The 27528-nt window shown below is 36.1% G+C and overlaps 2 protein-coding genes across 5 annotated transcripts in view; one reads left to right on the forward strand and one right to left on the reverse strand.

The window, feature by feature from the left end:
• The first annotated feature begins 1215 nt into the window (after positions 1-1215).
• Positions 1216-14342, forward strand: FKBP3 (FKBP prolyl isomerase 3). The gene is made up of 7 exons (XM_081049922.1): positions 1216-1378; positions 3698-3799; positions 4429-4536; positions 10426-10561; positions 11061-11128; positions 12732-12829; positions 14003-14342. The coding sequence occupies exons 1-7, from the start codon at positions 1271-1273 to the stop codon at positions 14055-14057; spliced, it is 675 nt and encodes a 224-aa protein (XP_080906048.1). The 5' UTR covers positions 1216-1270; the 3' UTR covers positions 14058-14342.
• Positions 14343-14657: 315 nt separating this feature from the next.
• PRPF39 (pre-mRNA processing factor 39) overlaps positions 14658-27528 on the reverse strand; it is a 32251-nt gene continuing 19380 nt past the window's right edge. For all 4 annotated transcript variants that reach the window (XM_081049918.1, XM_081049919.1, XM_081049920.1 and 1 more), the window contains 9 exons: positions 25051-25216; positions 24308-24415; positions 22772-22936; positions 22334-22460; positions 21702-21970; positions 20648-20832; positions 17816-17890; positions 15639-15759; positions 14658-15389 (listed from right to left, as the gene is read on the reverse strand). In XM_081049918.1, coding sequence (XP_080906044.1) covers positions 15333-15389; positions 15639-15759; positions 17816-17890; positions 20648-20832; positions 21702-21970; positions 22334-22460; positions 22772-22936; positions 24308-24415; positions 25051-25216 — 1273 coding nt within the window. In that variant the 3' untranslated portion in view covers positions 14658-15332. The remainder of the gene's footprint in view (positions 15390-15638; positions 15760-17815; positions 17891-20647; positions 20833-21701; positions 21971-22333; positions 22461-22771; positions 22937-24307; positions 24416-25050; positions 25217-27528) is intronic.

Here is a 27528-nt window from a genome sequence, read left to right on the forward strand (position 1 = left end):
GGCCCTCCCTGAGACGCATGCGTATTGTTTTGGAGTTACTCCAAATTTGGTCCCCCTTTCAGCTTTTTTATAGACTCTGAATTTGAGTTCCGTCCGGGCTTCATTGCAAAAGTGATACCGCTTGAAATAATGAAAATAAATAACCTTGAGATCCCGAGGACAATGGAAACTCCTATGTTTGTAAACTTAATAACCACCTTGATAGTCTAATGTGCTTATTCCTTGCTGTTGTTTTAAGTCGGAACGTGGCAAAACCGAACGTGTTTAGATTGAAGTAAATAACTTATCGTATTTCTCTCTCCAGGCTGAGGAAACAAAATGTCGGGTCTCTTTTTTGCAGTATTAGGAATGGCAACCCATTACCTTAATATTTTTATTGTTAAGAGGGAAGCAAATGGTTTGGTCCTGATAGTGGCTGGAAAATCCGAGCGTTCCGATGCTCCTTTACGTCTTGCTAAGTGTCACGGAGCAGGAAGCGTCGCTGTGGCTTTAGTCACTTTAGGGATAGCTTTCTCAGCTTCTGCTCTGCAAACCTGGCGACTTCAAGCAACCTCTGTAAATTTGTCCCCTTATGCATTGAGGAAAAGTACACGCGTATCAACAGATGCCTTGAGCATTAATAATGTCACCGTCATCACCACCGCCAGCAAGCGGCCTCCTGCGTGCAGCTTCGTTACATTCATTGTCTTATTTGGTCAAGTTCCCGAATCTGCGTTTACAGTTTCTCTTGTGTTTGTATTTGGGGGTGCGGGGGGGGGGTGCGGGGTGGAAAAGACAGGCTGTATTGTAGTTTCATTTGTGTGAGTTTTAAAACGGAGGTGGGCTACGGGTTGTTCTGATGACAAGGACTGAGCCAATTTAGGTGCGAATTTTTGGTCTAGAACTAAAGAAGATGTCAGAATGCTGTTGTTGTAGATTAGAGACTTTAAAGGCACAGCAGCCCGTCGGTTAAAAAAAAAAATGAGTAACGGCTGGTAAACATCACTACCAACAGAGGTCTCCTCACGAGGGTTACAATTCAGAGCACATGACACCTTCCAGTCTTCTGAAGTAGTTCGCCAAGGCTACATCCGCTGAGTTTTTACCGGGACTCAACAAAGAAGCCCTCAAAGCACAGCTTTGACGTCACTCAAGGACGCGGCCCAATCACGCCGCGTAGCGCAGTGACTCCACCCCCTCGAGCTCCATGCGGGGTCCACGCCACGCCCCGGGGCGGGGCGATGTCGAACCGAGGCGGGCTGGTTCAGTAAAGCAGAGGCAGCGGGGGAAGATGGCGGCTGCCGTTCCACAGCGGGCCTGGACCGTGGAGCAGCTGCGCAGCGAACAGCTACCCAAGAAGGACATTATCAAGTTTCTACAGGACCACGGTTCAGATTCGGTACCAGAGGCGGCGGGGCGGCGGGGCTGGTGCGGCCGAGGGACGCCTCACCCCCCCCGGAGAAGCCCGTACATTCCGTATTCCTCCGTGCCCCCGCCCTCGTCCTCCTGCGGCCCGTGGCCTGGAAGGCCGGAGAGGCCTCGCGTGCGCTCTGCGGCCACGCTCCCGCCCCTCCGGCCTGCCCTGCTTGGGCGGTTGGGGTTCGCAGGCAGCAGTTGCAGAATTAGAACTTCATCGGGGTCCTTGAGTGAGGGTGGAGGCCATGGGGGAAGAAAGGCACCCCAGAGACACTGGCGGCCGAGGCGGGGTGTAGAGGACCCGGGGCTTGGATGAGACCTCTAGAGGGGAGGGCGGGCTGTTAGGGAAATGGGAAAGGATAGGAAGATTTTGTGCGAACGGTGTGTGCGATTTGGTTTTCTCATCAGTTACTAAATACTGAATGCTAACGCGTGTGGTTTTTTTTTAACCCGTAGATTGCAGTTTAACTTAAAACTAATGGACCTTTATACATGGGGGAGTTAACATGTGCATTTCATGTACAGTGGCCTCCCATTGTTACAAACAAACCAAAAATCTATTTGGCATTCTTTATAGTTACGCCTTGCATTTTTCAGCATAGTCTCCATTTTATCACCGGTCTGCCGTCACAAGTTATTTTTGTCAGACTTTTTTTTTTTTTTTTTTTTTTCGGAAATTAAAATCCTAGCTCTCAAATTGAACGACTGTACAATTTGTTACGCACGAGCTATCGCCCACTATTGGAAATAGAAGCATCAGTCTATGTGGTTTCTCTACGATGTTTTTACTTAAGGTCCAAACTAGCATTTAGAAATACTGTTTCTGAGCTCTTTTGAGAAGATTGTAGTTTTTCACTTTGAGGGGTTTTGAAAGGGAAATAAAATTGTTCTCCAACTTCCAGCTTCATTCTCCTGAATAATTATTCTGACATCAGCAAATACTTACAAAACATCTAAGCAAGAGCTACGCTCATTGTTTGGGGATAGAAGGATGAAAAAGAAATACCATGCTTCAGGGATACTATTTTTTACCGTTTTACCATCTTGGTGAAATTATTTTAAGCTAGTTCATATTTCAACTGGAACAATAAAGTAAATATCATTTAACATGTAATGCCTCAATACTGTGCTTCATTCATCAAATTCTTACAAAACAAATTATCCCAGTATGGACTCTAATGTAAAACTGCCCCAGGTGGGACAGTTTCAAGGGATTTGGATATCAAAATATTTTTAAGTGCATATTCTCCACTTACATACTTCAACCTATATTTGACAGTCACTATTTTATTGATCATAATATACCAAAGAGATGTTTATATTTTGGATATATTCCTAAAATCTTACTAAAGAAATCACAAGAATACCAAAACAACTGATTGCTTCTATTTAATCAAAATAGCCTCATCAGCATTTATCATTTAGAACATTTCTCTAGGACAAGAAGAGTAAAAGCATAGAAAAATACAACAGTAATAGTGTTAGAAAAACTGCTTTATCAAAAGTTTTGAAGAGTCAGAACAACAGAGAAAGTAAGAAAATAAGGAATCAAGGTCCACAAGACAAAAGGAAACAGAATAAAACAAAGGAAACAAGTTATTACAATCCCCATGTTACATGATTTTGAGATGAAGTTACATGATTTGGATGACGTCCCGTTGCCAGCTTAGTCTAACATTTGAGAGAACTGTAATTCTACTGTGGATTATCCTTCCAACAACCCTCTGACCTAGCTGCTGTTATTAATCTTCCACTATGATGTAGAAACTGATTTAGGAAAGCTTAGTCACTTGTCTAAAATCATCTAGGATTTTAACCCAGATGGTCTAACTCCACAGCCCATTAACTTAACCATTATATATAGTGTTGTGTAACTGCTTCCCAGTCTGCAGAGAATGGGTTATAGATGTGTCAAGATAGCTGTGCCCAACGTGGCTGGAGGCTCAGCCAGGGCCAAGGGACATCCTGCCAAGAGCAGCTTTGCCCAGTTACCAAAGTGTCCTTACTGTATAAATGTGCTTTTCTGTGAGTACTGTGATGGAAAAAGGATTAATACACACCCGTGTGACCCATACGTAATATTACAGTTCCAGTCTTGTAAATCTCACAAATGCCCAATGTCTTTAAATCTTCCAAAAGTCTTTATTTGTTGTTACCAAACAGGGTACAAAATACAATGTTTGTTTCATTTTTTCTGTTGCTAATAGTGTTGAAGACATAATTGCTAATATAAAGTCATTTTGTAATTTTAGACCCTTATATGAGGGAAATTATTTTGTCTAACCAGCTTTTTTCTTTATAGTTTCTTGCAGAACATAAGTTATTAGGAAACATTAAAAATGTGGCCAAGACAGCTAACAAGGACCATTTGGTTACAGCCTATAACCATCTTTTTGAAAGTAAGGTGAGGAGTATTTTATTTTATTACCAGAATATCTTTTTAGACACATTATTCCCCAAAATAAGTTTTGAATGCATTTATTTGCAAAATATGTTCAAGTTTTTACACCTGCAATTTTTCTTAAGTTTTATCATAAATGGACTGTCTGTCAATTCTAGAAAGGCTAATCTGCAGTATAGCGGGATATTCTGATATTTTGAAAGGGACCAGATTAAAATAATTCCCTATTAGTTTAAGACGACAAATTCTTAAGGGCACTGAAAAATTGTAACTCCAAGGTAAGTTCCGTTACCTGAACACATTAAGTAGTATTTACTATGAAATGTCCATCTTCCACAGAAAAGAATCTTTATTAAGTTGTTTGAATAGTATTCATGTCTCTGAGTCATGCATGATTTTCGTTTCAGGATTTATATTGTGAGATGGTTTGAGGGTCATAATTTGTTGATTAAAATGCTTAGCATAAGATTTTTCCTTTGTTCTTAGGCAGTTTCCATGGATTTACATTTGAGTTATGTGGCCCACATTCATGGTGCAGATGTTCAGTGCATTGAGAGGCTGGAAATCTCTATGTCCCTCCTTGCTTTTAGCCAATCCTGAATGTGATAAACGTTAGAATGTTTTCCTTACAGCGTTTCAAAGGTACTGAAAGTATAAGTAAAGTGTCCGAGCAGGTGAAAAATGTGAAGCTTAATGAAGATAAACCCAAAGAAACCAAGTCTGAAGAGACTCTGGATGAGGTTTGTATAGAATATTGTCTTATTTAATTCTCATGTGAATTTGAGAAAAGTATTTGCTTTACAGCACTGATTTCTCATAGTAAGGGGGTAGTTAAGGGTGGCCACTTCCAATGAGCCAAACACTGATTTGGAGTGTATCTCCCTTAAGTCTACTGAATCAGGTGGGGGGAAGCCTAGGGTGGGGGTGGGAGAGGCGAAAACCAGAGCTTTACAGTTAGGAAGCCTTTCCTGTGAGATACCTCTAGCTTTGTGTTTTATATTGCCTCTACGTCTGGCCAGAACTTCGGAGCTTTCAAAGCTATTTTTAGGTCCTGATTTTATAGCCAAGTTGGACTGAGTGTGAAAGAAGCTTCATTTTGATTATTTTTAGCTTTTTCGAATGTACGTGGTGTTCTTGGCAATAAAAATAGTTAGTCCAGGCCTGGCTATAGAGTGTGGGTTCATTTGTCTCATCTTTCCCAAACCAGCTTTTATATTTTGTTACAAAGATTTGAAGAACCAGGTAATACCACTTCTGCAAATGGACAGCCTTCATAGAGCTAAGGACAGCTCTTAGAACAGCCTCAGTAGAACTGAATTGATTATAATCTTGCCCCTTTGATAAGATCTTGCTAACTAAGCTAATTCGTTCCCAGCAGTCTCAGTTTCAGTGATGATAATTTAATAATATTAATTCTTATAAAGAGGTGGCCTATTGATAAGGTGTAGCATTTGGGTATTTGTGAAAAAAGTATAAGATCAGATATAGAACTATAAATGTTTATATGACTAAAGCTAGTTAATGTGCATGATCTTTTCCTGTTGGTTGAAAAGCACGTATTAACGTTTATGGGTATGTAAACACAATAAAGCAATTTTGAGATTTATCACAACTGTATTATTTGATATTATACTGTGCAAATATTGAGCGGCTAATAAGGTAAATAGAGGTATACTAATTACTATAAGAGTTGCAAATGCAAACGGCAACATAGTTTATCTTCAAGACAATTAGAATGAGGGAGGTTTGAGGCAGCAGATAGTATATCACTAAGGTTAATAAAAAGTTACAAATAAAAGTAAAAGGCTGTAAGGGCTGGAGACTTTCTAGAGATGTCTTGTGAGGGTCGCAAACTATATCCTATATTTAAGGCCTCTTTTCATTTCATTACATTGAACTGGCCAGCCTGGGCCCAGTTATGTGTTCTCATCATCTTCCTAGCACCTGGATTCCATAGCCTCTGGGCCAATACTTTGCTGATTCCTGCTGTCTGCTTTCTCTGTTCAGGCTTTGGGACTGCAGAGCAAGCACTGTGAAGAAAAATAATCACAAATCTGTGTATTGGGCTTGGCATAAATTCATGCTTAATATCAGTGAAGCGTTTTCTAGTTGCCCTGCTACTCAGCATCTTTCATACTTTCCCTTGTTCAATTCCACATCACATTGCCCTAAATCTTTGGCTTTTTCATTCTCATGTCTCCCTTAGGCCTAATGCTCTCAAACATCTCCCTTCTTTTTCAAATCTTTATTCCTTTTTGGTTTTCAAGCATTTCAAGGCCTCAGACCTGAGTGTTGGAAAAGTCACTCATCTCCTGCCTTCATTCTTTCATCCATTCAGCCCCAAAATGGCTGTTCTAGTAAGCTTTCTAAAATAACATTTCACCAACCACACTCTGCTCAAAAATCTTCGGTAACTCTGTACTGTCCGGAACTGTGCTGTCCCATATGTGGCTACTAGTAACCATATGTGGCTACTGAGCACTTTGTAGCTACTCTGAATTGAAATGTGCTTTCAGTATAAAATATGCATTCAATTTCAAAGGCTTAGTATGATTTTTTTTAAAGGAATGTAAAATATCTCCATATTTTTTATATTGATTATATGTTGAAATGACATTTTAAATGTGTTGGGTTAGTGTGGCAACTTGACAACCTAAAATTACATTTGTGACTCTAGTATTTCTGCTGGACAGCATTCTTAATATTCAGTCTTCCAATACCTGGCCCTGCTCAGCGTCAGATTTACTACTTCTATAGAAATATTGTTCTCCGGCCATAAATGTCTGCTCATTATCTACAATACAGAACTACCCTTTTCCACTTTCAGACTTATTTCTTGTTGGGTGTGTCTTTCTCTTAACTTCCCCCACTGTCAGTTTGGTTCCCGCTTTAAGACACAGGTCATAAGCTCATCGCTTCCGCTTGACGTTTTCACCATCCCAGATTTCTATACTTAACTGCATAAATTCTGGTAGCACATGGTACCTATATCATTTCTCTCTACCTTATTTTAATGTAAAGAACCTTGTGTAATAGCTCTTACTAGGTTTTCAATAAATCAGCCATAGCCAAGATATTTATTCTCTATTATGTATTGAATAGTGTTTAGGAAAGTTTTCAAGTATGAATGAATATTGGACAAGAGAGAAAGTGTAAGTTGAGGCAGGAACTCAGTCAGCAGTCAGAAATGACCGTGCCGGTACTCAAGCCAGAAACTTGATATTCAGTCCTTAGAACTCCTTCACATTTAATCACCAAGCTCTGTTGATTCTGCATACATGTATCTCAAAACGCTTCATCTTTTGTTATCCCCACTGTTAGCACCCTCCTGTAGGACTAGATTACTCTATTAACCTCTTCCTAACAAGTGTCCTCACTTCCACTTTCTCTATCCATTCTTCACACTGAGTCACAGTAATCTTTTAAAAACACTAGTCTGATTCTGTAACTTCTGTTCAAAACTCTTAATTGGCTGCTCACTGACCTGAAGATAAAAACCCAGATACTTAATATGTGCTGCATGTCTTTCCTGCCTCATCTCATACCATTCTCTCCTTCCTTCCTCCCTTCCTATGTCCATGCTTTTCCCTGCTATGAAAATGCTATTCTCTGTTCTAAACCTTCCCAGTTATCACCTGAGTAACCTTCTCTTATCTTCATAAAATTTAAACATTGCTTCAGAGAAACCTCTCCCAGCCTATAGCCTCTACTGGGTTAGGTCACTGTGTCATTCCCATCTTAGCATCATGTGCGTCCTCCACAGTCTCACAATCTATGTAATTATACCCAGGCCTATATTCTCTGCTAGCGGGAGGGCCACAACCGGGTCTGCTCGCCTATGTTACCTCCAGTTTCCAACACACAGAACGTGCTCAAATATTTCTTGAGTAATAGGAACAATTATGTAATACAGTCTCATTTTTAGAGGCTATGATGTGCAAGTTAATTGCCATTGAATGATGACACTCAAAGTCCCTTTATCTCGGGGACCAGAAGTACCTAGGTCAGACCCAGTCTTGGGAATATAGTCATATCATCACTTTGGACCAAGAAATTGCTGCAAAGTCAGGAAATGACCTAAAAGCCAGGTTCATTCAGGCACAACTCCAGGATAGCCTTGAACTGATGTTACCACTCACCATGAACCAACCAGATTGTTTCAGTGAAACCTAGCATCAGATCAAATAACTAGAGCAGTGTTTCTCAAAGTGTGTTATACAGGTACCAGAAGTTCCAGGTGGTTTTCCGGCATCATCAAAGCGTGTATGTCGCATCTCCTACTTGAAGATTCACAGTGTGTTAGCTAGTGAGACCTCTGAGAAGTCGTGCAGAATAGAAGCTATTTAACGTAGTGTTTCCCAAACTGAATTACATCAAACCCCTTTTCTAACAGTGTTAACAACACCAAAGAATGAATGATCCATAAAACACTGTGAAACACTGAATGGAAGCTGTCAGTGGGCAGTTTGGCACCTTTACCATTAAGACTGCACCATAACCACCAACTTAATATGTTTGCATTATTCTAGGACCTCTAATGTAGTAACACAACATGCCCAAGACACTTGGGACAACAAATGGGGAAACAGTGGAATGACATAAAGATTTAAAATGTGGTCATTGTTCGCTAATCATACCTTATCCATTCAAATAATTACATGCAATTTCTTAATGATGTGTTAAAATATTCTGATATTCTCACATAATAAACATGTAGTCATTCTCATTTTGCCGCTTTTACATTTTTTAATTAAAATTATTTTCAAATTTGGGATAGATTTTTGTCATCAATTAATTTTTTTAAAGCCATTTATTTTTCTGATAAAAATAACATGCTATTTTTAAAATAGAAAAGGATAGAGAACACATTATATAATTACAATACCTAAAAATGAACATGTTTAACACTCCAGAATGATTTTCTATGCGTATATTTAAATAGTAGAGATTTTACTGTAGTTAGACCTTTCTATTGATTTTTCACTTACTGTTATAAGTTTTCCGCATTATTAAAAATAGTATTACCATAAAATATATGTTTATTTGGCCGTTATGGATAATAGTGCATTGGGAACTTCATAAAGATTTTTGCCTAAGTTTCCAATTACTTCTTGAGCATATTTGCGTAAATATCACACTTTCAACATCTTTAAATTGCATTCCAAAGAGATGATGCCAATGTACACTGCTACCAGTAGACACCTGACCATTTATAGTATTTCTTGGTAAAACAAGCTTGCAATGGGTGTGTCAGGGAGGAAGTTAACGTTTACTTTTATAATGCAAATTGTACTCAAGCTGTAGATGTGACTCTTGATTCAGGGAGGCAGGCTAACTTTAGTTGAAAGTGCTAGTCCTTACTCTGCATTGGATGGGGCTTTATACCCTATCCAGGCCTTACTTTGATGGGGAAAAAGACTGCCAGGCATGAATTGACACAGAAAATGACTTGTCCAATATCTGACATTCCACATGTGCCTAAGAGGAGGTAAAGTGGTAAGAGCAAAGGCTTTATATCTAAGCTGACTCGTTTCCAGTCCTACTCAGTCACTTAGGAGCTGTAGGACCATAAGTAAGTTCCTTATGTTTTCTTATCTGTAAAATAGGGATAACAGTGCCTACCTCACAAAGTAGTGACAATTAAAAGTTAATATATGTAAAGCATATGGAATAGTGCCTGGCACAGAGAGAGTGCTCAGTAGACATTAACTATTTTAACTATTAACATCAATATTATCATTATCACTATTATTTGCAATATTTTGGTATAATTGAAAGAACAGGGGCTTTGGATTCAGAAAATCCCAAGTCCATATTCATTCTCTACTACTCATTAGCTCTGCTGCATAAATTCCCTGAACTTCAGTCTCATCATCTGCAAAAATGCAAGTAGGTGACACCTTTAGAGGATTGTCAGGATTAAGGAAGATGTTTAATATCTTCCTTTCCCATTATTATATGTTCTATACTGTAAAATTCTATATATCCTTAAGTTTGGCTAAGAAATTGCTTTCCTCACAATATATAAAATCACCATTAATTAGATTAGCCTTTAGCTTTAAAAAAAGACCCTAATCTGCTTTGTTCTAGGAAATATGCTTGTTAATGGTAATTTCTATAGATAATCCCATTCACTGTGTGAACTTATTTTCTAGTTCATGAACAGGCACATTATTCCTTCTAATTGGATATAATAAAAATAGTAATATCAATTATTGGTACTAAAACCACTCAAATCTTTGAAAATGTCACAGTGCTTTATTTAATGCTTTATGATTTTATAGGAATTAAGTAGTAATGATATTTCTAACTTAGGGAAATGACGATTCATTTTATGGTTTCTTGAACAATTAACAGAACCTTGCCAAAAGAACATTGGTTTCGAAAGAAGCTGGAGGTTTTAAAAATTAAATTATAGATATCCTAGTTACTAATATTCTCAGCACAGACTTGAAATGAGACTTTTTTAATCCAGAGGTGAACCACAGGCAAAATAGTTTGTTACTAAACCTGTGAAAGAAACTCTCCAACCAAACTTAGGTCACAGTTGGCTGTATAAGTAGTCTCTGTCATCCTTCTGAAAGAAGGACATGAGTGAATAACTCTGTGTGCGTTGTCTTTGTCTTTAGGGTCCACCAAAATATACAAAATCTGTTCTTAAAAAAGGGGATAAAACCAACTACCCCAAAAAGGGAGATGTTGTTCACTGCTGGTATACAGGAACACTACAGGATGGAACTGTTTTTGATACCAATATTCAAACGAGTAAGTTTAAATGTAATCTTATAATTTTGGCTTTAAAGCATTCCAGAATGTCTAGATGAATGATTGGCAGCACCTTTTTATCGGCTGTCACTTTTTTCTGGAAGTATTTTTGCACCTTTGATTAACTTGGAAGAGGTCTTCAGTTCACTACTTACTGGCTGGGTAAATTAAGACCTCTTGGCCATTGAAAAGCAAGAAATAAGGAAGCTTAGTCTAAACTTGGTTGATGTACCAAAGCAAAGCTTTGATATATTAATATAGAAGGCAGGATAGTGTGCTATTTAAGTGGAGTAAATATAGGCCCTTCCCCTTGCTCCCATGTACACCATAATGGTTTTTACATCAAAAGTTTTGATAAATTACCTGGTTTTCTGAATTTTTGTTTCTTTTCAAATGCATGGCATGATAAATTCTGAAATCACTTTAAAGACTTAAATTCCTATGTTTTTCCATTGGAACTTAATCTCATCGTTAATTATAAGGAAAATCTGTTTTACAGGTTCAAAGAAGAAGAAAAATGCCAAGCCATTAAGTTTTAAAGTTGGAATAGGCAAAGTTATCAGAGGAGTAAGTAAAAAATGGCAATAAATTGACAGAGATTCTGGCACATGCTACTTGTGGCATGGTGCCATAAGAATTAGGATTGGGGATATGAGGAAAACAATGTTTGAGGTCTGACAGATCAGCACTGTCATCACTAACTGATCGATCTGGCACAAGTTAAGGTCTCTGGGTCTTGGTTCCCCGTCTCTTAAAATAAGGACAGCACAGCCTACCTCAAGGCTGTTAAAAGATTAAATGAACATAACTAAAAGCATGTGACGTCAGACTCAAATATGTCCTTCCACCATACCCTTTAATTTTTTCATCAAGTCTTAGAATGTTTGGCTTTTTAAATTTGTCTTTAAGATTCTTATGTTACATAGCTATTGTACCACTTGTACATGATCAAGAAAGGTGAAACAGCTACTCTACTGAAGTACTGATAAAAGCAAGTTTGTTCTGTGAGAGGTTCTTCTCACCTCTCACAACCTAAGCTCAAAACCAGAAAATCTTTCAAACATAAGCACGTCTTTACCCACTTTTACTTATGAGAGGTTAATAGAAGGAAATTGAGAAAAGAGTTGGGCTTCAGCTGTATTGACCACTGCAGTGTACAAAAGGAGATCAAAGAGCTAGGCCGGTTATCAGCTTCCCTGGATTGGGTTGTCAGGCTGGGGCCCACATGTTCTTTTAAATTGTCTTTACTCAGGACATCAAACATTAATAACTGAAACGCACATTTAAATGCAGGTATGAAAACCCTCACTGTTACTCTTTATACTGTGGGTAAGTCCTAAGATATGGTTCAATCATATCCAGAACCCAAAATAGAATATAAAATATCTTGAAACTTAAGGTTTAATTAGAAATAACCTTAACTGCTACCTGATTTCACCAAGTTGATAGCAACTATGTATCAATTATGAGCTCTTTTTCTATAACTAATTTGCTTACTGGTAAATTTCTTGTAGTTAATCATACTCTTAATTTCCAGTATCTGACAGATATATCTGTATCCCTTGAACTTTATGTGATTGTTACATTTCAACAGAGTATTTATTAGTATTACATTCTATATCCTTGCACCTTGTTGATTTAACTGTTTTTGGTAACTGCTTTTAAGGATCCAAATTTAGACAAAATGGAGGGGTAACCCAGAAACATCTATCGTTTCGTTGAATAGTTTTACCTTCTGCAAAAGATCTTAATGTTCTAACAGGTAGTTTATGTACTATAATGACTCCAGTATTACAATTTGGTTAAAATACCTTTAGAGTACTCACTAATTTATCCCTATAAAAATAAATTCAGAAGTTTGTCCTGATAGCAAAGCATAGCAAAATTTTTATGATAGTGCTTATAAACTGGTTTCCGTAAGTATGGCATGTGAACAGTTTACAAAAGTATTCACATTATTTCATTTGAGTATTATACTAAAAAATAGTTTAATATATCCTTTTTTTTTTCTACTGAAATAAAGGACTGATTTGGGGACTCATCCAACGACGTTATCTTAAGACATAATGAAATCTAGTTATAGATTTTATTATGTAATTTTGGCTTCTGGTTTTGCATGTTATTTTTTTGCAAAATATCATTAGCTTTGATTTCATTGTCTTACCTTTAGTGGGATGAAGCACTCTTGACAATGAGTAAAGGAGAAAAGGCTCGACTAGAGATTGAACCAGAATGGGCTTATGGAAAGAAAGGCCAGCCTGATGCCAAGTATCCTTTTTTCGTTTGTAATTAAAGAAAAATCACTAAGAAATACCACCTGAAAGATGCTGTCTAGGTTAATGTCCAGGTTAGGAATCCTGTCCAGACCAGACTTCCTGACTTAGATGCTTTTCTAAGTATTCACACTTGAGCTAGAATCTACCATTTTTTCCTCTTATTCAAGCTCTTAATTTTCAAGACTTAAGCTGTGAGGTTTTAAGTTTTCCTCTGTGAAAGGCAATTGTTCATATCTGAAAAGTTTACTTCAAGGAGTTAAGATGCCCAATACAAACAACTATACCAAACTGTAGGATGCTATAGCTCATGGTAATTTTAAGCTACAGTATAATTATAAGTAAGTACTCAATGCTAAGAAATGGACCAGCACGTGTTGTGGATTACCAGTTGTGAGATGAAGGCCACAGGTCCACTGTACCGTGTGCGTTTGTGACTCCTACTGATGACAATACTTTTCTGATAGGCCCAGTTTGTGAACAACAAACAAACAAAGCAAAAAGACCCATGATTCTAGACCATTCTGACCAGAACATTCCAAAAGCTAAGTGGGAAGGTATTTTTTTCTCTTGCTGGTTCCATTCCTATTGGACTAGTTGGACCAGGTGGAGTAAGTTTGAAAAAAAGTTTTTTTGGAAGTTCTCTCTAGTCTTATCAGTTAAAATTATTTTGGAATACAATAGTCTCTTCTGAGTCTATCAAAATCAGATGGCCAACTGCAGCTCCCTCTTGTGTGAAGAATCCCACTCTTCTCTAAACTCAGCATCTTAAAATACACAGCAAGTAGCAGGTACTACCTCATACGAACTTTGATTTAATATATACCCAGTTATATTGAAATCACGTTTTTTTCTTTTGTTTTTTGAGTACTGAGTAGCAGTCTTCATTAAGTGGTTAGGGCTAATTTGGGAGTACCAGTGAGGCGTCCGGGTCAGATAAGGAAGATCCTAGTCCAGGCTAAACTTACCTAGTCAGCCGACAATCACCAAGATGCCTCTATTGTGAACCACTAAGCCAGTATGTATTCGCCTCTGAACCAACTATAAAGCCCTTTTCTTTGGAGTTAATTACCAATATCCAGTATACGTACTTCTAATTTTAGACCAGGGTTACTGGGAGTGAGGGGAGAAGCAATTTGTATTATGTTTACCTTGACTTCTTCAACAGAATTCCACCAAATGCAAAACTCATTTTTGAAGTGGAATTAGTGGATATTGATTGAAATAGCAATTCTTCAGATTTAAAGACATCAGCAATGGCCTTGAAGAAGCTTATGTAAATAATTACACCTGGTTACTATTGTAAGGGAAAAGTGAACTGAAAGATTCAAGGAGTTATGTTAGAACTTGTTTACTTGATCCCCCAACTTTTAAAAAATGTAATCCGTTATAAATCCCTGAAGTTTAAAATATTTTACTACAGTTGTGTAAAATACAGGTTAAGGAGAACTCATTTTCCTTTTACCTCATGTTGTAAACTAAAAGGCTCAATAAAAATTTACCCAGCACCTTGATTTGTTTGGTGTTGATATATTAATGTTCTGATTAGATTAACCAGGGCTAAGACTTCATCCAACCAGCGAGTAATAGGAAAACTGGACACTCTGCCAAGGACAACTCATCTTAAAATCTTTCAATATTCTAGTGTAGTGAGAAGGCAGAAGCACAGAGATTGAGAGGAATCAAAAAGCTAAAAAGACTAAGAAATTTTAGCAAGAAGATAATAGCTGAATTCAAGAAAAGCATACTTCAAAACCAATGAACCACAACTAATGGTGAATACAAAATTAGGTAATGCTCGAAATAAATTCATAACAATTAGCTGATGAGTCTTCAATTTTATTACAAAAATGAAGATGATCGGTTTGATCAAAATGAAAGTTTGCTCACAAGTTCACATGACTATTCTAAATACAAAGTCTCCCAAAACAACATACTTATATATGATTTTCATTTTTTAAAGGGATGCAAACAAATTTTCTGATTTATAATTACTCTATCCCAAGACATAGTATTTTAATAGTGTATCTTTTCTGCAGTTAGATCGAAATTCACAAGGATAATTTAAACACACAGACAAAACCTCCTCAGCAAAGGTTAAAAATCCTTTTTTTTTTACAGGAGGTAAATCCTTAGACCAGCCCTTACATATTTTCAGAATCTGGTACTACACTGACATTATTTTCAGTCAGTTTTTTTCCTACCTTTAAGGCTACAAAAACTCGGTTGCAAATGCATTGCAAAAGAATTCTAGACCACTTAATGCAAAAATCAAAAAAATAGTTCTCCAATAAAAAGTAAATTTTATAAATGGTAGGAAAGTTTCTGTGGTAAGCTACTAAGTGACATTTTGCCCTATTACTAAACAAATCATGTTATACAGAAATAGGGAAGACAACTTATCAAATACAACAAACTTATGCTATGTTTACATCCCTCATTAAAAAAAAATAGTTTCACACTCTTCACACACTCCATCTGATATTTACATTTTCCCATCAAGTTGGAGGGGGCGGATAATACTGTCCATAATTCCAAGGATTCTGGTAATTGTACTGAAAGGAAAAAACAAACATGTTAGCATATTTGAACTATGCCTGTGTTCCATATATAAAAAATAAAGCAAGTATGTGTTAATAGGCATGTGTTCACTGGTGAAATTCCAAGACTTAACCACAAAAAACAAACAAACAACGTATTATACAATCTGGGACAAAAGCAAAGAGTTGCTTTTTCTTAAAAAACAACAACTTGTTTTTCTATCTAATAACATCTATGAACAAAAATCAATTATGTGAACTCACTTGATACCAAGCACTATAATTATATGCTGCTTGATTTGCTTGTAAATCACCATCAATCATTTGTGTAGATGATGAAGTTGTGTCTTCTGTGTGTGCTTTCTTTTCCTCTGGTTCTTCTGATCTAAATAAAAGGTCAAATGGAAACTTTCAAAATTACAGATAAGTACTTTCACAAATAGATGAATGTTACCTGTGTACATTTGTTTTACCACTCCATACAATTTTTTTCAAGTCATGAAAATAAATTACCAGAACATAAAGGTAACATTTTTTTAAATTTATTGGGGTGACAATTGTTAGTAAAATTATATAGATTTCAGGTGTACAATTCTGTATTACGTCATCTATAAATTCCATTGTGTGTTCACCACCCAGAGTCAGTTCTTCCATCACCATATATTTGATCCACCTTACCCTCATCTCCCACCCCCCGCCCCCCTTACCCTCTGATAACCACTAAACTATTGTCTGTGTCTATGAGTTTTTGTTTCTCATTTGCTTGTCTTGTTCTTTTGTTGTTTTTGGTTTATATAACACATTATCAGTGAAATCACACGGTTCTCCGCTTTTTCTGACTTATTTCGCTTAGCATTATATTCTCAAGATCCATCCATGTTGTCACAAATGTTCCTGTTATCTTTTCTTACCACCGAATAGTATTCCATTGTGTATATATACCACAACTTCTTTATCCATTCATCTATCAAAGGACATTTTGGTTGATAAAGGTAACATTTAAAAATAACTGTCTTTACATAAATCCATGCCTATATGCCCATCTAATCTACGACAATGGAAGCAAGAATGTACGATGGGGTAAAGACAGTCTGTTCAATAAGTGGTGTTGGGAAACCTGGACAGACACATGCAAGAAAATGAAGCTGGACCACCTCCTTACACCATATACAAAAACAAATTCAAAATGGCTTAAAGACTTAAATGTAAGATCTGAAACCATAAAATATCTAGAAGAAAATATAGGAAGAAACTTCATGGACATTACCCGGAGTAAGATTTTCACTGATATATCCCCTCGCGCGAGGGAAGTAAGAGAAAAAATAAACATGTGGGATTACATCAAACTAAAAAGTTTTTTCACAGCAAAGGAAACCATCAATAAAACAAAAAGGGATCCTACTGTATGGGAAAAGATATTTGCCAATGATATATCTGATAAGGGATTAATATCACAAATCTATAAAAAACTTACTCAACTCAACTCCAAAAAAACAAACAACCCAATTAAAAAATGGGCAGAGGACTTGAGGAGACATTTTTCTAAAAAGGACATACAGAAGGCAAGAAGACATATGAAGAAATGCTCAACCTCACTAACCATCAGAGAAATGCAAATAAAAACCACAATGAGATACCACCTCACTCCAGTCAAAATGGCTATCATCAATAAATCAACAAACAACAAATGCTGGCGTGGATGTGGAGAAAAGGGAACGCTAGTGCACTGTTGGTGGGATTGCAGATTAGTGCAGCCACTATGGAAAACAGTATGGAGGTATGTCAGGAATCTGAAAATGGAACTACCCTATGATCCAGTAATTCCACTCCTAGGCATCTACCCGGAGAAATCCAAAACTCCAATTCAAAAATCTGTATGCACTCCTATGTTTATTGCAGCACTTTACACAATAGCCAAGATATGGAAACAACCGAAATGCCCATCGGTAGATGACTGGATTAAGAAGCTGTGGTACATTTATACAATGGAGTATTACGCAGCCATAAAGAAGAAAGAAATCTTATCATTTGCAGCAACATGGATGGATCTAGAGAACATTATGTTAAGTGAAATAAGTCAGAAAGAGAAAGACAAGTACCATATGATCTCACTTATATATGGAATCTAAAGAAAAGACTATGTGAATGAACTAATCAGAAACAGTTTTGGGGACACAAAGAAAAAACCGAGAGTTGTTAGATGTGTGTGTGTGGGGGGGGGTTGGGGATAAGGGGAAAGGTGAAGGGATTTGGAAGCAGCTGGTAACCACAAGATGGCCTCAGGGTTTTTTTGAAAATTAATTTGGGGAAGGTATTCAATAATGTTGTAAAGATTTTGTTGGGTAAAAAAAAAAAAAAAAAAAAAATTGTCTTTAAAGGCATTTCCACAATGAAATGTCTTCTTTTAAGGATCCCTTCCTGATTTGAACAAAGTTACATACCCATTTTCTGCTTTCCTTTTTAAAGAATCCTGCTCTTTTAGGAGTGTTTGATGTTCATCATAAGCGTTCAGAAGCCTGAGAGGGAAGGGGGGAAAAAAATCCACTGGAATTTACAAAAAACAAACTATTAAATTTTTTAAGTTTTTATTTCTACTTAGGAAAACAAAAGTATGTTGCATTGAACATCATTTGACTTCCTTTTAAAGAGCCAGCAAGCAAACCTGTCCCCCAGCTACTCTTTCTGATTTATTCCCTTTGGAAAACCACTGCCCTGCACTTTCCTTCTCGGGTCATGTGTTCAAATGGGGCTTCAAGGATACAGGCCTGGTTAAATTACATTATACCCGTGACCAATGATTGGTTTAGAAGTGAAGACATTATCCAAACCAGGACGTTTAATAAATCCCAGGAGTTTTGACTGAGCTACTGGAAAAGTGCCTGTTCTCTACACTATAGTTGGCTAACGCTGATGGAAATGCTGGCCCAGAGCTACCTGTGTTTATCATTTCTAACACATGGAGAGAGGCTGCTTTAGAAGCCATGAGAGCGAAGACATTGACCTTGATGTTTCTGTCCAGTGCAACCATGAGTTCTGATAATTCTACAATCTGTAAATTTTTGAAATCTAACTTCATAATACTATTGAAGACACCTACCACCAGTTAGGAAAAGTGTATTTAAAATTTGGCCAAGTGATAAACTGAATTAATACTAATATAAAACTATAGTATAATTGGTTATCGTTGATTAAAAAGATAAATTTTAATAAAATCCTGATGTAACATATGTAACTTACATGGAACCCAGAACTTCGTAAACAATGTCACTTGAATGAAACTCGGCTTTAAAAACATAATGATTTTGTTTTCCTTTTGTCATTTTCTGAAATATTTTTATAAAGACAAGGATGACCTCATTTTTTACAGAAATCATAAATCAGAACATTTCTGTAGAAATGACCTTGATACTTTAATATATATGCACAACTTCTTTGGGCACCTTGTATATATACACATTTAATAACATTTACAAGTAACATTGGTCCCCAAATGTTCAGGGGGCTATAAAATTGTTAATACCAGTAATCTCAGGTTGAGTATCAAGCATTTTATATGTACTCGTTTCCTTAAGGCCTTTAACAACCTGTAGGCGAGGTAATAACAGACTGAATCTTTACATGAGAAATTTTGAAAACTGAGGAATACACAAATCAGTAAGTGACAGACCTAGGATTTAAGCCTATACTTGTTGACTTCCACATTGATTCTTACCAATTCATTACACTGCTACCTAAATTTCTAAGTGGCTCATTTATTTTTTATACCATTCCTTTTTTTAATTTCAACTACAACATACTACCCTCCCTTCCTTAACTGTATTTGCAAGGGCCTAACTGGCATCTTTGTATTGAACCTCTGATTTGTCAGCATATTACTGCCAAATTAAAATATGTAGTTTAATCTCAATCAGAACTCTAATGGCTTCCTACTGTCAACCGCATGTTCTCTGAACTCAACCTAGCTTTGAAGGCATCGCACAATCAACATAACTTCCACTACTTCAGAAAACCGTCTAATCAAGCAGATGTTGCTTTTATATGAACTTTAACTTGCTTCTATATTTTATCCTCCTAGCTTGTCAGAATCCTGTAGTTAACTAAATGAAGCCCCACTTCCTCTATGAAAGATGACAAATCCATTCTGATCCACAGCTTTAAGTTATATGCTATCTCATGTTATTTCCTCTGATCACTATACCAACTAGACTAAAAGCTAGAATTACACATCCCATTTCCTTTGTATACTCTCTCCAGTGCAAAACAAACAGAAGGCAATAAATACACAAGACATGAGGTGGTTAGGAGCACAGACTTGGAAGCAGGTTCCAATCCCAGCTGCACAATGAATAAATAGTTAAGTGACTTTGGAAAAAATGCCTAATCGCTCTTTAATCCTCTCTTCACCTACAGTGCCTATAAGTCCCCATTAGACTGTTACGTATTTTACACTGGATAATTCATATAAAACATTAAGTCAAGCATATACATACAATTGTATTAAAATGTAACTTATGTTAAATGCTTTTTAACTAAAATTTTACTCAACCATCAAAAACATACACGCACATAAATACACACAGACACACAAATAATTCTTATTTTATGAACAGCTATTTCAATGGAAAATACTCTAAGTTAGAATAAGTAGAGAAGGTACATGCCTAATAAGAACTGGATATTTCCTTAATACTAAAATGGAATTGCAGCAACACTCTAATCAATTTCTACTCTTCTATTTTGCAAATTTAAATCTTAAACCTGTCCTTTTCCCAAATCCCCTAGAGTGGACCATTCTACACCCTCAACTTGCAGCGTTTAACAATGCACAAGGGTGAGGCCATCAGGCATCATCTGGAGAACCACATCCCGCCTGTTTTCCAGTCTGAGATAAAAGGGCATTCCGACCCCAAATTAACCCCATCCACCTTTCATGGCCTATATACTGAATGTATCTGTGTTCCAGGGTTCAATTCTTGACCCATTTCCTTTTTCATGGGATTGCTGCTTCCTGCCTTCTTTAATCTACTGATTGTTTAAATTACCATGCTAAAATTTTGAAAACAGTTTTGAAAGAACAACCAACTTATGTCCTCCTGTTAAGCACCTACACATTTACAGAACTGAATTTATCCCACATATACCCGAGGAAAAAGTAACCTAGGCAAACATTTTAAATTTAACAATATTTTCATTTGTACTAATCATCAAATTCCCATCCAGAATTATCAATGCTCATTTACTACTCAAATAGAAATATATAATTAAGATCTTACTTATTAACATCTGAACCAAAATCTTCAAGAAATTCCACTTTTCTCTGAGAAAACGTAATTCTCATTTTAATAGGTAATGAACCATGTATAGCTTTGTCAAAACAACTTAGAATATTTTCTTCATTTTGTTTGAGGTCACCACTATATTCCATTTCAAGTAAATTGAGGTATAACTTTGTGTTCTCCTGTGTAAAAAGTAGTATCAATTAATTATTTGTTCTAAGATATTTTAATTAGACCACAGATAATTTAAAATGCCCTAATTTTTACATCTCAATTTAAAAAATTCAATATTTAAAATTGTATTAACATGTAACCCATGTTAAATGTTTCCAGAATACATCGAAATGGGTAAAAACTAATTAGCACATTGCTAGGTAGTGACATCATCCTAGTATTTCCTACACAATATAAAAATGTTCAGTGCCAAAAAATTAAAGCCCTATGTCCTAACTTGGGTTTAATGTGGCTTGACCTACCATGACAAATATACAGCATAAAAAAATGATCTCTACAGTTCCCAATAGTTTAAATCTTTATAACCGTCGACAATTATCTTACACTTCAGATGGAAGCAAACTGTTATGAACTTATGTATTAAACAGATTTGGCATTAGCTACAAATCAAAATAATGAGAAATTTCCTATACACTACCTCTTATCACTTGATGTATAAAATGAAATACTTTAGAAAAGCAGAATAATCTCACTGCTACAATGTAGGCAATTGCCATGCTTCCGTTTCTAACATGTGTTCTTCCAGGCTCTCTATTCAATAAACATTAAATTTGCTATAGAATTTCTAAATGTGGGGAAAATAGAACTTCACAATGTCTGCAACACTTTTTGATCTTAATATTCCCAACCTGTTAATTCATAATAATTTTAAATACTTTTAAAAGAATGGCAACATCAGTTTAGAGGGACTGTTGTCTTCATTTAGTAATTAAATACATTACATAGAGACCAAATCTTTCATCATAGTTGCCCAAATGAAAAACAAAAAGACCACTGGTTTCTTATGGAAGATATTCCAAAATACACAAATACATACTTTGTCTCTTTCAATTGCTTCCAAAAGCACCTTCCTTGATTTTGCAAAGTTTTTTTGTATTTTGAAAAGATGTCGGGCTAGTTTGATAGCATAAAACGATGATTCATTATTTGATTTGGCATTCTTAATGGCATCCTGGAGCAAATGTTCAGCTTCTTCCATATTTCCATGCCGTCGTTCTAAACTTACTCTTCTCAAACGAACCATTGCCAATCCTAGAACACATTCTTCAAATGTTCTCAAGATATTCCTGGCTTCATTAATATTACCTAGAAATAGCAATTAAATGTTTATGCTTTTGTTTAAACTTCCGAAACATCCTCTATACCAGGCATTGCCAAGTAACAGCCCACAGGCTAACTCTAGTCCTCTGCCTATTTTTATTTTTTTAAAAAGGAATATGCTCATTTGTTTGTATGTATTGTCCATCGCAGCTTTGGGGCTATAATGGCAGTTGTTAGGAAAGAGACCATATGGCCTGTAAAACCTAAAATACTTACTATCTGGCCCTTTATAGAAAAAGTTTACCAACATCTGCTTTACACCATCCATCCCTCAAGACTCACTTCCTATATCTTTATCCTGAAGTAACTTAAAATCCAAAAATATCAACTGAAGTTCCCCATTCTTACCCTGCTGTTCCTCAAAAGCTGCCCAAAGCATATGCACCAAGGGTTTCTTTGGGAGATGAATAGTGCAAGCTCTGCTGAAGACATGCCTCACTCCTTCAATGCTATGGTTTTCCATGTACTTGGCATACTACACACAGAAACAGAGGAAATACTGAATAATTTACAGTTGAACAAGCTATTAAATATGTGACAGAACGATAAAATTCTATTTTTAAACCCATTCAGCACCTTTATTGAACCACTAGACTAGTTTCTGTAAGGAAGGACGAAGAGAGGCAACGAGGTTGGCATATGCAGCAGTCAAATCTGGTTGCAAGCAGACCATCTCCTAATGCAACAGATATAGTTATATGAACAACATTCAACAGAAGTACAAAAAAGGTTAGTCACTAGATCAATGTTTGTGAAATAGTCAAGTTTCACAGCATGTAATTTTACCTTGATCCAAAACTCCTCATAGAGGGCACATGAAATGACGCATCTTTCAAAGAGAACCACAACTCGTTCGTGAGTCCCATTTTCCATTTCAAATTCTAAGTATTCTTTCCAGTTTTTGAGCTGTGCCTTTTCCAATGGTTTCACATGAAAATAAGGTCTTTTAATCTATAACAAAAAGTATGACATGACAATGAAGTAAACCAATACCAACACCAAAAATGCATGACTATAACTATAACAACATAAATTGTTGGTATTATAAATACAATTGCTAATGAACCAAAATGTTTAATCACCATATTTCATGATAAAAAAAAAAAGTTTTAAATTAAAATCCCTTAAATTCCTTAGGCTTTAGGTATCTGAAGAAAGAGTGTATTTTCCATTACTCAATTATTTTAACAGAACTACACAATTCACAATTTTTTTATATTCAGGAAATCTTGTTCTTTGTGGAATATTTTCTAATTGAACAATTATGCCACAGTAACAGAAAGCAGATCAGTGGTTGCTGGAGCTAGGAATGGGGGTGCGGTTAATGACTGGAAAAACACCAAGGGGGCATTTTGGAATAACAGAAGAGTTCTATATCCTGACTTCTGTGGTGACTGCAGTGCAAAAACATATACAGTTGCCCACCCCCCACGTCCGAGGGTTTGCATCCAAAGATCTAACCAACCATGGATCAAAAATAATCGGAGGGAGGGGGGAATTCCCAGAAAGTCCCAAAACGCAAAGCTTGAATTTGCCACACTCCAAGCACTACGCTGGATCCACATGAATGAAGTGATGTATAGGCATACCCTGCTGTACCCTACTCTGCAAATACTATGTCATTTTTTATATAAAAAACCTTAGAACATCTGCATTTGGTGTTCTAGCTCCCTGGGGATACTGATACTGTACTATGTGGATCCATTCACATAAAAGGCCAGAATAGGGAAATCTATAGAAACAGAAAGTAGATGAGTGGTACCTTAAGGCAGGGACGGGGGAGAGGGAAGATGGGACCAGCAGGTAAAGGAACAGAGGGGTGAGAGGGTAAGGGGTTTCTTTTGGAGATGATGAAAATGTTCTAAAATTGACTGCAGTGATGGCTGAAATTATCTGTGAATATACTACGAACTATTGAATTATATACTTTGAATAGGTGAAATATATGGTATGTGAATTATATCTCAATAAAGCTGTTAAAAAAATAAAAATAAAAAACTTGGAATTGTGGGGGAAAAAACACCTCATTTTACTGTACACCTAAAATTAGTACATTCTGTTATATATAAAGTATAACTCAATGAAGTTGATTTAAAAAATTGAACAATTATTAAAAAATGGTTATTAAAGAGATATCTTAGTAAGTCTGAATTCAATAAGATTCTAAAACTGATATGGTAGCAATAAATGGGATAAACGTCTTAAGTTATTACTTAAATAAGAAAAACATAAAAAGTTGTAAAGACATTATTAAAAACTGAAAGAAAAATACATTATTCCCATCACTGTATTTTCAAGAGTAGTACAAAACAAAACACTTACACCTTCTTCAAATGTCCACCTTTTACTAACTTCATGCTCATTATAATTAAACATTTCTTGATGAATTTCAATGATTCTATGCCTCATGTTTTCTATTTCAGTAATTAGCTGGGGAAGAGAAAAAAAAAATTTTGTATCACACAAGTTATATACCAAAATTTTAAAATATTACTGTTTACATTTAAATATTACCCACACATACTGTTTCCCCAAAAATAAGACCTAGCCGGACCATCAGCTCTAATGCGTCTTTTGGAGCAAAACTTAATATAAGACCCGGTCTTATGTTATAATAAAATAAGACCGGGTCTTATATTTTTGCTCCAAAAGATGCATTAGAACTGATGGTCCCCAGCTAGTCTTATTTTCGGGGAAACAAGGTATGTTAGTCTTAGAATAGTAGAGGGTTTTTAAATTGTTATCAATTATGTGCAAGTACAATTAATAGTACTAAACTTTATAAAAGAATTTCCTAATAAGCCACTTTCTAACGTGTCTTTTTAAAAATAGGGCTAATAGATCACAACGTAGGCAAAATATTCCTTCTAAGCTATTTCTAGATGTCTCATAGTAAAACAGATTCTCTACTTAAATCTGTATTTAAACTATACCAGCTAAAGAATTCCCACATGCCTTAATCAGAAATTAACTTTATATGAGTTACAGGTCATACCATACACGAAGTCAAGGGATATAAAGTCTAGTTTTCATGCACTGAAGGATTTTTTAATAAGTCCAGTTACCTTTGCTGGATCGGTTATGTCTTCAATCCCCGATGGCATATCATCACCAGGGGGACCATCATCTCCACTATGTCCATTTACAGAAGCTAATTCCCTTCGCAGCTGAATAAACTGGTCGCCAGTTAGAAGATCTCGAGGCAAATTATTCTGTACGTGTTCTTTAAATCTAAAGGAAGACAATAAAAATACATGATCTACATAGGAAGCATAATTTCAGATCCCATGTTAATTTCTACTACACATTACCCCTTCAAAGGAACTCTGATTAAAGAAAGAAACCAAAACACCACACCCTTTCTCTTCCCTTTCTATAGTAAAAACCCACCACTTGATAAAACAGTCTACAGACATATTTATTTCCTTCCTGTCTTTGCAGTGGAATGGAGAAGGCATCGACAGGCATAAATTCAAATCCCAGTTTTGTCCACTATTAATTACTTGACTTAAGGGAAGTTTTCGCATTCTCTAAATCTTGGTTTCCTCATCTGTAAGATAACACAATACCTCTCTTGCAAGGTTACTGTAAAAATTAAAGTTATCCACATTTAAATTATAAATGATCAACAACTGTTTGCAGTTCCTCCTTTCCCACCTCCCAATTACTCCTGAATCCATGTGTCTGTATCAAACACTTCAACGAAATTGCCCTTAAGCCACCAAGTACCTCTTCCATGCAAAGTTAAAGGGGCGCTGGTTTTATAGTACAACCTCTATCTTCAGTAGTTAAGGCTGCTAACCACACCTTCCTCTTAGAATCTTCTCCACCCTTTGCTCTGAGTTACCACTTTCTTGGTTTTCCTCCAAGTCTCTGACTGCTCGTTGATCTCAAAGGTTCCCCCTTCCTACCTGTCCCTAAATGCTAGTATTCCCAAGGATGGCACTCTACACTTTATTCTCATCTATTTTTATGTATCTCTCTGGCCCATCTTATTAATACAGCTTGAAACAAGCATACCATAATGACTCTCAAAACTGTACTTCGAGCCCAAACCTTTCTCCTATATTCCAGATTACTATATCCAATTGCCAACACTCTGCACAAAGAAATACAAATTAATTTTAAGTAAGATGAAATTGAAAAACAACTACTTATAGAGTATCAATTTAAAATAATTGCTATATTGTGGAGAAAATTATTTCAAATAGTGATACAATACGCATAGTACCAAGCAGTAATTTTTCATCAGCCTTTTCTACTTATAAAGCTAATTTATTCAATAAAGAAGGCTGAGTGTCTAAATTATTGAGCCCATGTGCTCGCTTCGGCAGCACATATACTAAATTATTGAGCCCTTTTCCTAGGTATTAAGGATGAAAGGAATAATAAGCCTCAGAAACTGATAGACATACAAAGGATACAGGAGACACAGCAGTGTTATCAGTGCTAAGATAAATGTAAATAAATAGAGTGATGGCACAAATGACAGAACAGATATCTTCTTTTTAAGGAAAGTGTCACAGAGAAAACCCTAAGCTGTATGTTCTTGAGGAATATGAGTTTACCAGACAAATGGGAAGTTAAAAAAGTATTACAGTCATAAAAGTAAAAAAGCAATACTGCCCTTTCGGAAATAACCTGTCCTTAGGTAGGTCTAGAGCTCAGGAACTACCAGGTGCTGGGACTGAGAAGTTAGATCACATCACCAAGTACTCAAGCTAAGGAAGATTTTTTTAATTAGATATTTCCTTCGAGATAATGTTCAATGTATAGCCAATATCCAAACCTACGCCACAGAAACTATTTCCACTATAGCACTTAGAACACATTTTTTTAACACATTTCCTCTTCTACACTTTTGAGCAACAAGACCATTCACACATCTTTTTTGGGCCTTTATCCTATAACTTAAAAGGCATATCATCTGTTACACAGCCAAGTGATAAATGACTTTAAGTGGGGAGACTATATTATGCAAAAGAAAAAATTTCAGCGATTCTCAAAGCAGTTAGTCACGTGAATTTGTTTACTTATATAAGCTGTAAGATTTACCTAAATACTACTTGTGAGTTTGCTAGACACTGATAAGGAAAGTGGTTCTTAATATATTAAGTGAAAAAGAGCACTATTAAAGAGTAGTGTGTGTAATGCAATCAACTAATTTCTATTACAAGCATCTATGCATTTTAGAAGGCTAGTGGGATATTAATTTAAAAAATAAGATTTCGAGGAGACTATACCATGAAATTTAGGGCCACACTGCCTGGCTTCTAACCATTTACTAACTCTGTAACCTTACACAAATATTTTAATCTTTCCGTTCCTCTATTTCCACAAAATGGGATAGTAAAAGTAACTACACCTCACTGGCTTATTGTGAGGATTAAATGAGTTATAAGGCACTCAGAACAGTGTCTGGCATATGGGAAATACTATATAAAGGTTTCCTAATCATACTTTATTTTTCTTACTGACACTAAAGTTCTTATAATAACATAATATTACTTATGAAAATATACTATTTTACATATCCTTTAGAT

Source organism: Rhinolophus hipposideros (assembly GCF_964194185.1).
Source record: "Rhinolophus hipposideros genome assembly, chromosome: 5".
Taxonomy (NCBI): Eukaryota; Metazoa; Chordata; class Mammalia; order Chiroptera; family Rhinolophidae; genus Rhinolophus; species Rhinolophus hipposideros.

Coding starts and splice junctions, on each gene's coding strand:
- FKBP3 (XM_081049922.1), top strand. CDS start 1,271: ATGGCGGCTGCCGTTCCACAGCGGGCCTGGACCGTGGAGCAGCTGCGC. Junction 4,537..10,425: donor CTGAAGAGACTCTGGATGAG/GTTTGTATAGAA, acceptor CTTTGTCTTTAG/GGTCCACCAAAATATACAAA. Junction 12,830..14,002: donor AAAGGCCAGCCTGATGCCAA/GTATCCTTTTTT, acceptor CTTCTTCAACAG/AATTCCACCAAATGCAAAAC.